This window comes from Trichomonas vaginalis, chromosome II, assembly GCF_026262505.1.
Source record: "Trichomonas vaginalis G3 chromosome II, whole genome shotgun sequence".
Taxonomy (NCBI): Eukaryota; Parabasalia; order Trichomonadida; family Trichomonadidae; genus Trichomonas; species Trichomonas vaginalis.
This window is the reverse complement of record NC_067204.1, coordinates 17,914,916-17,930,822: the sequence shown is the minus strand read 5'-3', so window position 1 is coordinate 17,930,822 and position 15,907 is coordinate 17,914,916. Positions and strand designations below refer to the sequence as shown.

Sequence of the window (15,907 nt, the reverse complement as noted above, 5' to 3'; positions counted from 1 at the left end):
TATAAGATAATAGCAAAGTTAAGCATGCAAACTCTTGAAAAATTATTCAGAATGATTCCTATAAACAAGCCCCCTCTAGTCTAATTGCCAATTAAATCAATTTTACCTATGGTTAATTTTAAACTCTCTGAAAAAAATGCAGAGAATGCAGCTAAGAAATGAAATCATATTAAATTCGTTATTTATAAACAATCGGAGATAGAAAGTGAATATCTATGAATGCAAGATGGATATTTTCATTGATTATAGTAATTGATTCCGAAATTACTAAAATTTGATTTGAAATTCGTTACAAAATCTTCATGGTTCGAAAGAAATAAGTTACAAAGTTTATCTTAACCTAAAATTTAAAGAAAAATTGTTTAATTATTTAATTAATACATTAATCTTTCTTTTCCTTATCATCGTTAGCCTCTTCCTTCTTTTCTTCCTTCTTCTCTTCTTTCTTTGGTTCTGCCTTTACTCCTTCTTTCTTCTTTTTATCATCCTCGTCAATGATTGGGCGTTTGGCAACACCAAGAGCGCAATCAATGAATTTCTGTGTTGCATCTTGGCCAACATTGGCAGAGTAGAGATAAACTAAGCCGGCCTTGATTTCAATTGGAAGAAGTTTTCCTTCGGAAATATCAGCGAGCCAATCGTAAAGTTTAACGAGAACTTTGTTCTGATTCCAGAAGGATAAGACAAGGAGTGCAACATTAACCATCAAACCTTGGAAGAGCCACATATTAATATCCTTATTTTCGTTCCTTGTCTTGATGACGAGATCGATTGTAAGGAACATAATATTGCCGAGCTTCTGAGAAAGGATATCTGAGTTAAGAAGGCAAGGAGCGATCTGATAACGTGCATTGATGGCACAAGCGAAGAAAGTACGTGAATTACTAAGAGCTGCGACGGCAAATACAAGAGCTGATATCTGTGAGCGTAATGGTTTTGGTACTTTGTCAACGAGGAAATTAAATAATCCGTATTTTGGATGGAACGGGTCAAACAAGGCATCACCGACGATGATATCTGGTTTGTTAATTAAAATGATGATTGATGGTTTAACAACCATGAACAAACCGAATAATTCTTTTCCGAAGATTACAAGAGACATGAAAGGAGAGATGGAAAGCCATTTAATGGCAACAACCATCTGTGATGCAAAGCTATTAAGTGCTAAAATTGCAAAAACAACTTGAATACCAACAGCAATAATACTATTCTTCTTTGTAGCGACTTCTTTCAAGATATCTTGTGTTCCTGGTCTTAATTGGTCTATACCATTTCTCTCCAAAGAGAAATTTTTCTTCCATTCATCGAAGTTTTCCATTGATGAAATATTTTTTTTATTTCCGATCGAAATGACGATAAAAGTGGAATTAATTCAATGATTGAACCAAGAGTAGATTGGTCAAACCCGGAACAATGGGAATTAGTGTATAAACCATCCTCGGACACTTTCTTCCTCTGCGATGGTATTTCTAAGCTATTTGACCGCTTCCCTCCATGTCCTATTGTTTTGGAAATCGGAAGTGGCTCTGGATACGTAACTGCTTATACTAGTATGTTATTTAAGTCAAAAGGACTCCATTCTATTCATTTTACAACAGATATAAATGTTGAATGTTGTAAAAAGACAAAGCAATTATGCTCTGAGAATGGGGTAAGTGTCAACGCGTTTAGAGATCGATTCTGTGAACATTTTAGAGGTCCGATTGATGTTCTTATTTTTAATCCTCCTTATGTTGAGACTCCGAATGAAGAGCTTGAGGATGCAATCAAGAAACACTCTATAGAAGCTTCATGGGCAGGTGGCGAAGATGGTGCTGTAGTCATCTATGATTGCCTGAATTTTATTGTGTCTCATCGTGAAAAATTCTCGCCTAACTTCATATTCATATTATTGTTGGATGCTGTTAATAAGCCTATGAAGTTAAAGAGATTTTGCAAAGCGCACGGTTTAGAATTAAAAGTAATTATGAAAAAGAACTGCCAAGGAGAGAGTCTCCTCATTTCAACTATCACTCCTATGGAATTATAGCTTGCTGTTTATTCTTAGACGTCGCATTTATATTTTTCAGAAATCTATTTCTATCCTTTTATTTTGTTCTGTATTTCTTTATAGTTTCTAAAATATAATATTTTAAGCTGTTTTTAGTTCTAATGGCTGAGTATTTATGCATATTGTCCTTTCATATTTTTTGATATTAAGTATCAAAATGGCTAATCTTCCTTTCTCCTTTTCAATCGAGTACTTTCATACGTTCTATGGGATGTCCTTACTCGCCAAATAGTTCGAACAGTTTAATGACTATAAGTGCAATTGAATAGTTTACGTTTCTTGGATTTTTAATAAATGAATGGAAATTAGCCGTTTTTATATAATATTTACACTATTTTCTCTACTACTATTTATACACTACGAAACACTATTAATATCCAATAAATTCACCATTCAAACTCGACTTTTTCCACAAAATTCGTATCAATTTTCTGAAATATCAAAGAAAAATATAGATAAGCAAGTTCGTATTGCAGGAATTAAGAATGGATTAGTTCCTAAGTATATATACAAGTTAATTTCATATGATCTAACTTTTGATCAGCTACGAAAAGGGAAATTGTATGGATTTATAAAGAACTCTGATAAAATCCCATATGATGAGTACTTACATGCACCAAATTTGTTACCAAAATTCACAGAAAAGAGTTTTTTTGAATCATATAATTGAATAAAAGCGAAAATTGCCATTTATAATGATGCTTATGCTACATGTACTGGTGAATTTGTTATTAATAACCATATTATTCGCCCTCCTACAGATTCTGCTCCAAATAATGTCAGAGTCTATTCAGAAGGACCTGTAGTCTTAGAATGTGATAAAGCTTGTATCTTTGGTCATGGAAATGCTGTAAACTTCGGTCATTTTATTAATGATTATTTATCACCAATGATGCTTTTGCCTCAAGAATATTTAGAGGATTGTATTGTTATTTTAGCCGAAGGTACTCGAAGATTCTATGATTTCCTCAAAATATGTGGTGTTCGAAGATTTATTTTCATTTCAAGTGGAGAATGGGTTCATACTAACCAACTTGCTGTTGCCGTTGAAGGCAGACCACATTTTGCACATTTCGGAATACCAATTCAAATGCTACATGATAGAATTACAGAATTTTACAATCTCAGCCATATTATTCCCACTAGGAATGTCCTTCTCAATAGACAAAGAGGAGTACAAAGATCTATTCTTAATTTTGATGAGATTGTAAACCGAGTTAAAACAGATATTCCTAATTTTAACTTTGAATGTGTCGAAGACAAAACAGACACTCTTCAAAGCTATGCAAAGTTCTTCTCAACAATTCAATTCCTATTTACTCATTCAGGAAGTAATTGCAATAAAGCATTGTTCATGAGAAAAGATACAGTGACTGTTATTTGCGGTTCTGACTTTTTTGATGTAGGAAGTCTTTCAATGATCCTTTCTATAGGAATTAATTGCGTTGTTTATCATAATACTTATAATCATTTTATAGGTAAGGTATATCCTGATGTTGACCTGACAATAGACGCAATCAAAGCAGGAGTGTGCTTTATAGAGAATCATCATTGGCCTAAGATCACTTCCAATGTTACTTTTATAGATTATATTAAAAAATAAAAATTATTGTTTGTTTTTTTCTAACCAAGTTTATTGTTTGCTTTAGTTACATTCATCTTAATCTTAATATAGATTTACCAGTTAGGATTTAGATAAAAATATCTTTCATATGTATTCAATACTCATAAGCTCTAGGGATATCGGGTTATTTAGACGAAAATCATGATATTTTAACTTTGTGGGCTTCATGTTGTTAATGGCATTGATATGAAAAGAAAAATTCTCTAATAGAAGAGAAATTGAGCGATATTTGATGCATAGTTAAGCTATATTTTACAGATATATCATTAAAAGCTTCCGTATTTCAGTGACTCACCTAAAATATTTGTATCGCTTTCAATTTGAAAATTTCCATTCAAAATTAATTTGAATAAAAATGATGCAAAAATTCCCTAGGATCAGGAAACAGTTCGGAAAGGCTGTTGCTGAGTTCCATCTTATCCTTAGTCAAGATAAAATATTAGTGCCAATTGATGCAGATGCACCACGATTAACATTGGCCGCTTGGATTTACTTGAAAAAAGCTAAAATGATACAAAAATGTGAAATATGTGCAGCACACTTTTACTCTTCAGATAATGTAGATCCAGAAACCCAAAGTATTTTGGATGATTTTATCAAACAATACCCCATGGACATTAAATACGTGCATCACGATGATGTCACTGATAGAGAGTCACTACACCGAATGTATGTTGAATACGCCTTAGAAGAAAATTGTAATAAAGTTGCCGTTCCAGATACGATTGAGCTTATGAATGCAACAATGCTTGCAACAATGTGTACTGATTGTGTATTAAATGGACCGGATCCTGCACAAAAAGTGCAACTTGCACCTGATGCACCAGAAATTACAATAATTCGACCATTCTGTTACTTAAAAGACGCTGATTTACTTAGTTTTACGCAGAAAAACTTAATGAAAACTCATAAAGCTGGAATTGATATTGAAGAAGAGAATGAAGTTATTGTTTGTCGCGAAACAATTAAAGCTTTAAGCACTGAAGCATCAAATACTAATTATAATATCTTCCATTCTCAATTTGTAGTTCAAGAGAAATATCTTGGTGGTGGAGATGGATTATATCATGAGCTTGGTGACTTTGATAAAGATTAAACTAGTATAGAGTATGAATTTATAAAGATAGACATTTACTTCATATTAAATTTTTTTGATTTGCCAAATTCACGAAATCAACAGAGAATCTGAGAGTTTATTTGTTGATACTGTGATTGATTTGTGCTACGTCTATATGTTTTTAGCTGAACTAAGTGATAGACAAAGAAATTATTCTGTCAATATTAAATTTTTGAAAATATAATGATTTTTGCTGATTGGAAACACCTACTTTCTTGGTTGTAACTATTGTTCTAATACATATTACTATCGATTCGTATTCCAAATGACACTTTTATTAATTTCATGTATTCGGACTTTGTTAACCTAGATAACTTAATATCAGAGATAAATAACATCTATGAAACCAAACATGATCTAACCAGTGATGTTAGTGTGCTTGAACCAGAGAGAGAAATTAATTTCTATTATTCTACGGCAATGAATCCTTATTGCTCACCAAATATTAGTGAAATGTTTATGATGTCATTACAGAGGACTGCCCAAGGTCGAACACAAAATGCAAAGAAGATTGACAATGAATCAATTCACTCTGAGTTAATTCAGAATGAAATATATGAAAATGAAATTAAAATACGTTCATATTGGAATACTCTCAACACTGATAATAATGATGTTGCTTTAACTGTTCAGAGCAGAAAAGATAAAAAGAATAGAACGAAAGTTCGTTCAAGCTCAATTAGATTGCAAATTGGTAATCTCCAAATGCTTAATAGTAATTATGAAAAGCCAGCTTCGCGCCTTGGTAACTTGAGATCATCATTTATTAGATTATCAGAAAAACAAATGAAAGAAGAAATGAATCTTGCAAGTCCAAGAGAATTATGTAGTAGTACATCAATATTGCGTAGCCCAATTGTTGATGTTAGCGCAAATAATGAATCCTTATTGTCTCCTTTAAGCGGAGACTCAGATGAAATGATTCCACCTGTTCATCAAGAACCATCTGAAAATAAGAAACCAAGACAAAGAATTGTTCTCCAAATTCCAACTCAACCTGCAGCGTTTGGCAAAGCTCCAGAAAGGAAGTTATCTCGTTCAAACTTAAAACCGGAAATTCACAAAGCAAGAACTGGTTCTTTAGGATCTCATATTCGAAAATCTCGTGCCAGTATTTCAAGCGAATTCAAAGCTTCAGATGTCGTAATTCCTGAAGGAAATGATGTAACTAGAAGATCACCGCCAACAGGAAACAGAAGAAGACCAACTCGTCCACCAAAATAAAAATTTCCGTTTTATTTATAAAAAATCAAGCATTATTAGATTGCTCAGTTGTGAATTGGTAAGTTTTAATAAGTTATCCAACTCAATATAATGATATCGAATCAAAAAATAATTATTATGGTAATAACACTTTGAAAATTAAAGCCAAATGGTTTAAGTTGTTGGTTTTGACTAGTTGTGGTTGTAAAATTAGAAGAAAAACAATATATTCAAACAATTTGCAAAAATCTTAAAATTAGGTCGTGAATATTTGGTTGGATGATATTACTGTGATTGAATCAGGTATGAGCATATTGTATGGCGCAGAATTTGATCCTAATTAACTCAACTTCAACTGTCAGTATAATAATGTTCCAAAATAGCCGATTGAAAAAAGTGGCATTCTGAAAAATAATGATGAAAAATTATGAAGTTACTTTTATCTTCATATCCTTAGTATTTTAAAATCGTCAGCAGTTATTTCTTCACAAAATTATCGAATTTTGTGATGGGAATAGACCCCTCATTATTCAAATTGAGAGGACCCGTCAACCTGTTCATTCTGAGAATTTGAAAATACCTGTAGAAAATTTTAATTGAGTTCACTTTTATCTCTGCATGTCAACAGTACGCGAGATTTTCGAGAAAGACGAAGCAGCAGGCCTTAAGGCTTTCGAAGAGAAGATCAAACCACTCGGTTTATCTGAAGGCGCCAAGGAAAAATTACTTTACATGTTCAAATCAGCCTTTTCCAAGGCATCTGCTGCCGATTGCATGATTGACTGGCAATATGTCGTTCCACTTACAGACAAGGAACAAACACCATACGAGACACTTAAGGATCCAGAAAATCCAGCTGAACTCCTCAAGAAGCTCGTTATCGTCAAGCTCAATGGTGGCCTTGGCACAACAATGGGCTGCACAGGACCAAAGTCTCTCATCTCCTGCAGAAACGGCAAGTCATTCTTCGACATTGTTGTTGACCAGGTCAAGGAGCTCAACGACAAGTACGGAACTGATGTTCCACTTGTTCTCATGCACTCCTTCAACACAGACGACATCATGAGACCACATGTTGAAGCTGTCAAGGATGTCAAAGTTATCACATTCAACCAAAACAAGTTCCCACGTATCTACACAGACACACTTGAGCCAGTCCCAGAGAATGCCGAGTCCCCAATCTCAATGTGGAACCCACCAGGCCACGCAGATGTTTACCATTGCCTCCGTGACTCTGGCTTACTTGACAAGTTCCTCGCTGAAGGAAAGACAATCATGATGATCTCCAACATCGATAACCTTGGCTCTGTTGTCGACCTCAAGGTTCTCAACAAGGCAATTACAGAAAACCGCTCATACATGGCCGAAACAGTCCTCAAGACACTTGATGACTGGAAGGGTGGCATGCCAATCATGTACAAGGGCCACATGAAGCTTCTTGAAACAGCTATTGTTCCAAAGGAGCATTTCAACGATTACACAGATATGAACTTCCTCAACTACTTCCACGCCAACAACTTATGGGTCAACCTTGTTACACTCAAGCAGGCTCTTTCCGATGGAACACTCAAACTCGATACAATGAGAAACTACAAGAAGTACAACAACCGTGAAATTGTACAATTAGAAGCTGCTTGCGGCTCTGCAATCCAGTCCTTCAAGGATTCATGCGCTGTCAGAGTTCCAAGAAACAGATTCCTTCCAGTCAAGTCTTGCAACGAATTACTATTAGTCAGAGCTAACGTTTACATCATGGAGGGATCCCACTTCGTCCGCAATCCAGCCAGAAAGATCGCTGACCTTCCATCCATCCAACTTTCTCAAATCTACCAACACGTCGAAGACTTTGAGAAGAGATTCCCAGAAGCTCCAGACATGGTAGATCTCGTCAAGCTCCACGTCGATGGTGATGTCTTCTTCGGCAAGAACATCAAACTTGTCGGAAACGTCGACATCCAGATTCCAGCTGGCCAGACACTCACAATCCCAGACGGAAAGGTTCTCAAGGACTGCACAATTCGCAGTGCTGCTGATTTGTAAACTATTTTTATTTAGCTTCATTTTCAAATTTTCTTAGCTTTTTCCTTATATAATACAGATGTAGTGATACTATACTTGTGACTCAGAGAGAAAGAGAGGATTATGAAAAATTTGGTAAAATAGATCCTATTGTTCCATAGAATGAGATATAATATGAAATTTTATCCCCAATAAAAATAGTTTGTTCCCCCCAAATTTATTATTTTTATAAAAGTTTCAAATTTCCAAAATCTCTCTTTTATCAAATCATTATTTCAAACAGAGTAACATGTTAGAAAAACAACATCACATATCTCGAATTTGCTCCATTTCACAAAGAATGAATGGGAAGAAGTCTACAAAACTACGTTTAGTTCTGAAATCTACAGTAAAAATCAAACATACGTAGGTTACAAGGGGAACTTTTATGTCCGTGAAGTCTATTTCAGTAACCTTGGTAACGATGGTGTTATCAACCTTAATTCTGCCGATGTTAAGTCTCTTATTTCATCAAATTCATTCGAAAACTCATCTCGGAAAGGCGACGGTGGCTCTATCTACATCGAAAAAGGCCAAAGTTCCATTCGAAAAGTCTGTAGTTTTGGATCCAAATCTACCGACAACGGAAAGTTCTGTTTTATTTACGTTTCAGATGCTTCTACTAATATCAATGAAATCCAAGATTCATCTATAACATATAGTAATCAAGGAAAATTAGACGGATCTATGACAATTTCTTTATGGTATGGCAATATTTCGCTTTTCCAAAACAATATCACGAGAAACTATTGCGAATATGATGCAGCATTTGGAATATCATATAGCCAATTCACTCGTTCAATCAAATATTCGAATATTGATGAAAACTATGCAACATACAGAATTTGTTTTGTACAATCCAAACCAGCAACATGTAACAGCATTGTTTTCACAAACAACATTGTTTCTGCAGATGATAGTGATTTTCCTGAAATGTTTAATTGTGTTAGTTGTTCTGCTACATTTGAAAACTGTTTCATTGCAAGTAACAAACAAAATGATTGTTATTTGTTTGGAATTGCAGGTTCAGGATATACAGTTACAGTTTCTAATTCATATATTGATACACAAGAAAAATTATTTCCAGAAGGTCAACAAGTTTCAATTGGACAAAATAAAGACATTTCAGTTGAACTTCATCTTCATTCGATTGAACTCTGTCCAACAGGAAATAACATTGAAAATCTTAATAAAATCATTTCGAAGCTTATTCATCTTCATGGAATCGGTGAATCAATGACTTCGTTATTTTCTTAATTCTATTATTTTTTTTCATATTTGAGAACAAATTACTTGATTATATGACCAAATTGAGATTTTGAATAAAATATTTAAGTCAACTTATTAATGAAGCAGTTGAAATTTTAATGAGAATCAAGATGCATGAACAAATATGATAATTACATTATTTTTTCAACAACGTGTTTATTAATATGATAAATTGCTTACTCTAAGGTGAAGAATAGTCGTAGTATTGGCAAAAAAACCAAAACATATCAGTTTGAGTTCAAATGATGAGACGAAGTTAGATGAAAGAGGTTTGTTGATGAAAAGATTCAAAAGATCTGGAATAAGACTTGAAAGATGAGATAAAACATGGTCTCTGTCGTTCAGAGAGAGAAAGAGAGAGCTGAGAAAAGAAAACATGCAACGTGTGAAAGGATGTTAGAATGTTCACGATGAAGACGTTCTGAAAGAATGTTGAAGATGTCAATTACTGCATAAAAACAACTAAAACAGAACAAAAATGACTGAAAAAAAGTGGATCTATCTGACATAACAAACAAAGACATGTAAAATAAACTTCGTCGCTACAACTAAATTTAGATAAGAAAAACACGATCTTATAGATCTTCTCACAAAGATACTTGTCAAGTTCGATACTTTCAAGTGCACTAAAGAAAATGTTCCAAATAGATGAAACAGATTCTTTGATGTTTTCAAGTTCATCAAGTGAGTTCTTGTTTGTAAGTAATGAAACACAAATGTCAATACCACAGAAGACTGATGGAGAGTCTGAAAGAAGACTAAAAACAACTGGACAAACTAGGTTAACAACAAAACCGTTGAATTCGAGAAATTTAGACAATGCTACAAAACACGAAAAAATAACACAATACAATGTGTGATTCATGTTAAATTGTTCTTGAGAAGCCACTAAATTTTATATGAGAAAACTTTAAAACAATAATAAGTTAGTCAAATGATATATTTAGAGGGGTAAGTTCTTGAGAACTCGATGTACTTTTCTTATGCTTTTTGCCTTCATATCCAAACCTTTGAAGGAATCTCATTCTGGCATTGACTAAAAATGTTGCTAGCTGTTTCTTTGTAATCCCAAACCTATCCATTATTAACTCTTTTTCCTTCTTAGATGGGTATGGATTGTAACGATGCTGTAATAGCCAACTATTAAGATATGCTTTAGCATCTGGGGGTAAGTTCTTTCCTCTACGTACTTTTCTGTGTGAAAAAGAAGGTAATTCATCATCACTATCATGAGGTGAAGTTTGCGGACTATTTGGATGATTGTAATCATCTAAGTTTATAAATTCTTGGATGACAATTGTTTCATCATCTGATTGGGTAACATTTTGGCTGCAAGCTTTATCATCGTCTGAATATACAGTCTTTGGAAAACCAATTACATAACCTGATTGTAAAAATTCTTGGTTGCGCATTACATTCTCGCCTAATTCTGTAGCATTTTGGCTGGAGATAGTATAATTATCTGATTGTACATTATCTACGTAGCTATTTATATCATGGTCTGAATTATTTATGATATTAATGTTCCCTTGTGGACTTGGAATCGAAGACATGCTATTTGGATCATGATTAAAAAATAAATTAAGTTGATCATCTGTGGATTCAAGACAGCTTGACATTACTTGTTCCATATCGCAATCCTTTGGTATTGGGATACCATTTACAAGTGACAGAAAGTCTTCCATACTAAGCTAAAATGTATTTTTAAACGTGCACACGTTCAGTATTAATTTGAATGGGTTAACGTAACTTTTCAGAGAGAAAATTTGACATTGAATTTCTAAAGATTTTAATTCATTAATATTATATATGTCAAATAATAAAATTTTCAAAAATTTTCTGCAGTCATTCAAATTTTTGTAAAATGAAAAAAAATGAAGATTTGTAAAGAAAATCCTATAGGTTTTAATTTATATTGGAAAAAAATTGAATGAAAAATGAGCAATTTTTTCAAAGTAATAATAACAATACTATTTAAATAGTAAGTGAATAAAATAGTTTGCCTTTTTTGAAAAATTAATAGTTTTTATTATCGGGATTTTGAATAATTTTCGAAAGTTGTATAAATTTAGCTTGTACAGCATACATCTACTTAAAAAGGTACATTATTGTATAATATTAATTCGTTTAGTTTAGAGGCTCAAACTTACGAAATTATCGGATTAATAACGCATCATACATCCATTTTAAATTGGCAATAACTTTTGATTATTGTATTTCAATAATTATTGAAAACGGAAAACGACTCAAAGTCATGTTTAAGGAAGAAATTATAAAGCATTTTTTCATTAAAGATACTTAACAAGGATAACGTTATAACAATATAAATTTTTCATGATGTGGATATAGTGTGAGTGAAAAACTAAGAAAGTTTTGAATAAATTTTTTATTTCTAAAGAATTTCTAAAGAAAAAAAAAGAATAAAGAATCTCTATTAAGGGTGCACACGAGAGGATCATGTAAACTTCAGAATTTAGAACCTTATTTTTAGGCATTATCTTGGCTACCTATTTAGGCTCGAAAAGCAAAAAATATCAAAAAATACAACTTGACTCCATTATGACCCTTTCATGGAGGTAGTTTTTCTCCGCTAGTATTTTCCCTTTGAATCTCTTTACAATTTGAAATCAAATTCAAATCTCAGTAGAAGAAAGGAAGAATCGACTTACTACGGTTGTAATACGAATAAATACATATATTTAATTATTTTTATTTACATAATAATTGTTTGAAGCTCATATTCCATCAAATTTTTAAATAAAAACATTAAAATGTTGAAAATGTTCATATATTTTAATAGGGTTTTGGCACTTTATTGAGGAATTACTACATACATAGTCGAACTGAACTTGATATTTTGAAATTTAAATTATTTATCAAAATTAAAATTTAACTTGAAATTTATAATTATTTAGTCATATTTTGCATAATTCTAAGTAGATTTTGTAAAAAATCAAGAAAGAAAAATTTTAACGTGCTTTATTTTTTCTTTTTTATAATAATACATATTATTATATAATTAACATATTCATAATGTTTCACCCTTTCAAAAATATAATCCTCCTCCTCTCAAATAAACGTACATACGGGTGGCCTCTTTTTTCAAAAAATTAAAATTTGAAATTTTGGGCTCAAATATTAGAGATTTTTTCAACCTTCAACGATATATGTTGTCTATATCAGACCTCCTTTCTTTTTGATACTTGACATTGTTCCTAAATCTTAGCCGTTAAGGCTGTTCTGAAAATATTTTTTTTTCGAAAAAATTCGAAAAAAATTCTTAAAATTCAAAAATCCCTTAATTCCTGAGGATTTTGGGGAAAAGTTTTTACATGAACATGTGTATATTATATGAAGTATATTGATAAGGTAAAAATCAAATTTTATTGCATATTCATCGAGAAAATAAACTAACGAATCCCTCAAAATTGAGAGGGTAATCCTCCTCCTCTCAAATAAACGTACATACGGGTGCACCCTTAATACAATATAAAAAAAATATAATAAATATATAATAAAACACATGAATTACTGTTGCTTTTGCTTATCCTGATACTTTCTAACCAAATCTCTAAGTGGTCTATTCTGTTTTCCATTGTTAATCATCTTCAAAAGTCCTTCGACATTTATTCCATCGTGTTCTAAGAATAATTGGACTGTTTCGAAGTCGCATTTTCTAACAGATATCATAATTGGTCTCTCATTTCCTTTGCTAGCAAGGTTTGGATTCAATCTGCCACTGTCAAAAAGAACTTTACAAACATTTTTGGCATTGTTAGAATTGACAGCATAATGTAAAGGTGTCAAACCGTTATTATCGGTATCGTTTACATCAACATCATTTTTCTGGACTAATAACTCTGTAACAGCAACATTTCCACTTCTACAGGCGTGATGTAAAGGTGACATTCCATTATCATCTTTTTCTTTGTAATCAGCACCTTTTTCAATTGCCAAATTAATGAAATTCAAGTCTTGTTGGGTAGAAACGATGTGTATAATCTTGCGTCCTTCGTTATCTTTTGAGTTCACGTCACTTCTCTCTAAAACCGCTTTAAACAATTCAAAACTTAATCCGCCAGCTGACAAATGCAACATTGTCAAACCGTTGTAATTTTGAACGTCCAAATTTGTTCTTTTATCTTTTGCAAGAATTACGCATGTTTCATATTCTTCAGATTCGAAAGCACTCATTATCGGTGTCATTCCTTCTTCATCTATTCTGTTGACATCGATGTCTTTTCTCTCAAGAAGTAACTTCAAAATTCCTGTGTATCCGTTACATGCTGCATGGCCGATAGCTGTCAAACCGATATCGTCAACGGTTTCTATATCAAGTTTTTCTATTTGTAGGAGTCTCTTTGTTATTTCTTCGTTGTTGTTTTCGACGGCAAGCATCAGAGGACTCATTCCATCTTTGTCAACAGCATTTACATCAACATCACCTTTGGAAAGTATCATGTCAACGTTGGCAAGGATGCCTGTGGATACAGCAACATGTAATGGAGTACGGTTCTTCTTGTCTGATGAGGTTAATAGTAAATTCTCGTTTACATAGAAAAGTGACGTGTCAAAATTGTCAAATTTCAAAGCAGCATGGAGAATTGAACCGAAAATTGGAGAAATCTTGGTCTTGTCTTCATTAGTGTTTTGTAAAAGCCAGTCGAAGATTTCCCTCTGATGGAACATGACGGAAACAATAAGAGAACCATCGAAATTGAATTTGTTTTCTTTCAATTTTTTGACAACTTCGATTTTTCCTCCTGCGACAGCGTATTGAGCGTGTGTTGGTTCATTGAGCATCTCCTGGTGCTTAGGAACAATTGTAGTGAGGAAGAAATCGATGATTTGTGGAGATCCGCAGAAAAGAGCGTAATCAAAGATTGTTGGAAGGGAAGAGATCTGAACTGTAGGTTCGTATATGGTAAAAGATAGTTGTGAGTCTAGTCTGAAGTTAGGATTGATCAAACCAAGACGTAAAGCGCTGAGATCGTCAGCTCTGATCGAATAATTAACTCCGCCACGGATTCCGAACTCTTCTCTGTACTGCTTCATGAGAGCCCAGTCGTTTGATTTGACTCTGCTGAAGTTTGAAACCCATTTTGGAAGAGATTCTTGATATTGCTTTAATATTGTCTTAAATAAGTTTGAATTGTATTTTTCGAGGTCTGGACCTAAGAAAACGAAGAGGGCGAAGTTGTCATCGCTGTCAAAGAGTCCTTCTGTGAATGAGTCGATTAAGTTGTCAATTACGAGTGTTTTCGGTATTTCGAGGAGATCTACAATGTTGATGAAGAATATGACGTTTTCAGAAGATCGCCCTCCAAATGGTGAAGAGTTTGAACGTAAATTTCGAATAAGCATATCTAATCTTTGTTCATTACTAAATGGTTGTAGTATAAATTTGCCGAGAATTGTGATGTTGTTGAGATTTAATGGTCTGATATAGGAATATTGCAAGAGAAGTGACAAAATCTCATAGGCACCATCTTTTTTCTGGTAAATTGATGATTTTCTTATCCATTCGAAGGTTTCACCGATTGTTTCCGCTGTAAGAACATCTATTTTTACTTGAAGTTCTCGATATTCTTGAGCAGATTGCATTACACTTGATTTTTTTATCGTCCTTTGGACACAAACCAAAAAAATTTTTGCCCAAATCGAATTTACTCAAAATCAATGTGTTTAGTTTTAATTTACAATTCTCTTTATAAGGATCATTAGTTTTTATGATTTATTTTTCATCAACAAATTTTTTATAACAATTGTATTGAAAATAATCGTAAAAAATATGGAATTGCCTCCAGAGTGGGTTCTTAAAGAGTCTTTGAATCATCCTGGACGCTGTTATTACTACAATAAGGTTACAAACGAAACAACATGGATTAGACCTATTCCTTATCCTGGAAATAAGCCAAATCGTGCGAATGAATGGCCACCAATCATCTACGTCGCCCAAATCTACATTAAGCATGGTCCAATGGATGAGTCAAAAGAAAAAATCAAACGAATTTTCAGACAGATCGTTTTTGAAAATAAATCTTTTGAAGAAATGGTTCAACAAGAATCAGAACAATGCCCTGATATACAAACAGATCCTAACGGTGATGTTGGATGGATAGAATCAACAGATCCTCGTTTCACCAAAGAATACATCAAAGCGGCTTGGGATTTAAGAATTGGCGAAATGTCAACATACATTAATACAGAGCACGGTTATTTTATTATCCTTAGAAGAGGATAATTATTGTTTTTTATCAATATTAAATCTAAATTCAAGAAAAAGGCGTTGAAGAGATCGATAACTTATATACTAATCGTTAGAAATACAATACATGCTATTCTATTAAATCTTGTGTTTTTTTAAATTAAAAATAGTTGTATATACCAATTCAGCAATCAAATAAGCTATTATTATTGTGCATCGCAGTGAATTGTATTTTTGCATTTATAGGATAAGAATCCGGATAAGAGTTTGAGTAGATTTGCGCATATATTTGGTCTATTAGTTTCAAGGTCATCAGAATCTCAAATGCTTCTATTTCCACGATTTTTCAAAATATTAGAGATTCTTATAGCATATATG

General features: G+C 32.9%; 11 protein-coding genes across 11 annotated transcripts, besides 1 other annotated feature; 8 read left to right on the top strand and 3 right to left on the bottom strand.

The window, feature by feature from the left end:
• Positions 1–345: 345 nt before the first annotated feature.
• TVAGG3_0564020 (uncharacterized protein) lies at positions 346–1,335 on the bottom strand (the record flags this gene model as incomplete). Its single annotated transcript, XM_001321683.1, has 1 exon — positions 383–1,318. The coding sequence occupies one exon, from the start codon at positions 1,316–1,318 to the stop codon at positions 383–385; it is 936 nt and encodes a 311-aa protein (XP_001321718.1).
• Positions 1,336–1,375: 40 nt separating this feature from the next.
• TVAGG3_0564010 (protein methyltransferase protein) lies at positions 1,376–2,029 on the top strand (the record flags this gene model as incomplete). The annotated part of the gene is made up of 1 exon (XM_001321682.1): positions 1,376–2,029. One exon carries the CDS (start codon positions 1,376–1,378, stop codon positions 2,027–2,029), a length of 654 nt encoding a protein of 217 aa, XP_001321717.1.
• A 910-nt stretch (positions 2,030–2,939) lies between these two features.
• Positions 2,940–3,653, top strand: TVAGG3_0564000 (uncharacterized protein; the record flags this gene model as incomplete). The annotated part of the gene is made up of 1 exon (XM_001321681.1): positions 2,940–3,653. One exon carries the CDS (start codon positions 2,940–2,942, stop codon positions 3,651–3,653), a length of 714 nt encoding a protein of 237 aa, XP_001321716.1.
• A 371-nt stretch (positions 3,654–4,024) lies between these two features.
• Positions 4,025–4,798, top strand: TVAGG3_0563990 (sulfurtransferase-related family; the record flags this gene model as incomplete). The annotated part of the gene is made up of 1 exon (XM_001321680.1): positions 4,030–4,770. One exon carries the CDS (start codon positions 4,030–4,032, stop codon positions 4,768–4,770), a length of 741 nt encoding a protein of 246 aa, XP_001321715.1.
• A 267-nt stretch (positions 4,799–5,065) lies between these two features.
• Positions 5,066–6,053, top strand: TVAGG3_0563980 (uncharacterized protein; the record flags this gene model as incomplete). Its single annotated transcript, XM_001321679.1, has 1 exon — positions 5,077–6,015. One exon carries the CDS (start codon positions 5,077–5,079, stop codon positions 6,013–6,015), a length of 939 nt encoding a protein of 312 aa, XP_001321714.1.
• Positions 6,054–6,612: 559 nt separating this feature from the next.
• On the top strand, positions 6,613–8,062 carry TVAGG3_0563970 (UTP:glucose-1-phosphate uridylyltransferase protein; the record flags this gene model as incomplete). Its single annotated transcript, XM_001321678.2, has 1 exon — positions 6,613–8,034. The coding sequence occupies one exon, from the start codon at positions 6,613–6,615 to the stop codon at positions 8,032–8,034; it is 1,422 nt and encodes a 473-aa protein (XP_001321713.1).
• Positions 8,063–8,739: 677 nt separating this feature from the next.
• TVAGG3_0563960 (uncharacterized protein) lies at positions 8,740–9,309 on the top strand (the record flags this gene model as incomplete). Its single annotated transcript, XM_001321677.1, has 1 exon — positions 8,740–9,309. One exon carries the CDS (start codon positions 8,740–8,742, stop codon positions 9,307–9,309), a length of 570 nt encoding a protein of 189 aa, XP_001321712.1.
• A 647-nt stretch (positions 9,310–9,956) lies between these two features.
• Positions 9,957–10,181, top strand: TVAGG3_0563950 (uncharacterized protein; the record flags this gene model as incomplete). Its single annotated transcript, XM_001321676.1, has 1 exon — positions 9,957–10,181. The coding sequence occupies one exon, from the start codon at positions 9,957–9,959 to the stop codon at positions 10,179–10,181; it is 225 nt and encodes a 74-aa protein (XP_001321711.1).
• A 66-nt stretch (positions 10,182–10,247) lies between these two features.
• Positions 10,248–11,006, bottom strand: TVAGG3_0563940 (homeobox protein transcription factors family; the record flags this gene model as incomplete). Its single annotated transcript, XM_001321675.1, has 1 exon — positions 10,248–11,006. The coding sequence occupies one exon, from the start codon at positions 11,004–11,006 to the stop codon at positions 10,248–10,250; it is 759 nt and encodes a 252-aa protein (XP_001321710.1).
• Positions 11,007–11,759: 753 nt separating this feature from the next.
• Positions 11,760–12,800: a mobile genetic element.
• Positions 12,801–12,849: 49 nt separating this feature from the next.
• Positions 12,850–14,925, bottom strand: TVAGG3_0563920 (protein ubiquitination; the record flags this gene model as incomplete). The annotated part of the gene is made up of 1 exon (XM_001321674.2): positions 12,850–14,925. The coding sequence occupies one exon, from the start codon at positions 14,923–14,925 to the stop codon at positions 12,850–12,852; it is 2,076 nt and encodes a 691-aa protein (XP_001321709.1).
• Positions 14,926–15,112: 187 nt separating this feature from the next.
• On the top strand, positions 15,113–15,735 carry TVAGG3_0563910 (positive regulation of chromatin silencing at rDNA; the record flags this gene model as incomplete). The annotated part of the gene is made up of 1 exon (XM_001321673.1): positions 15,113–15,565. The coding sequence occupies one exon, from the start codon at positions 15,113–15,115 to the stop codon at positions 15,563–15,565; it is 453 nt and encodes a 150-aa protein (XP_001321708.1).
• Positions 15,736–15,907: the final 172 nt, after the last annotated feature.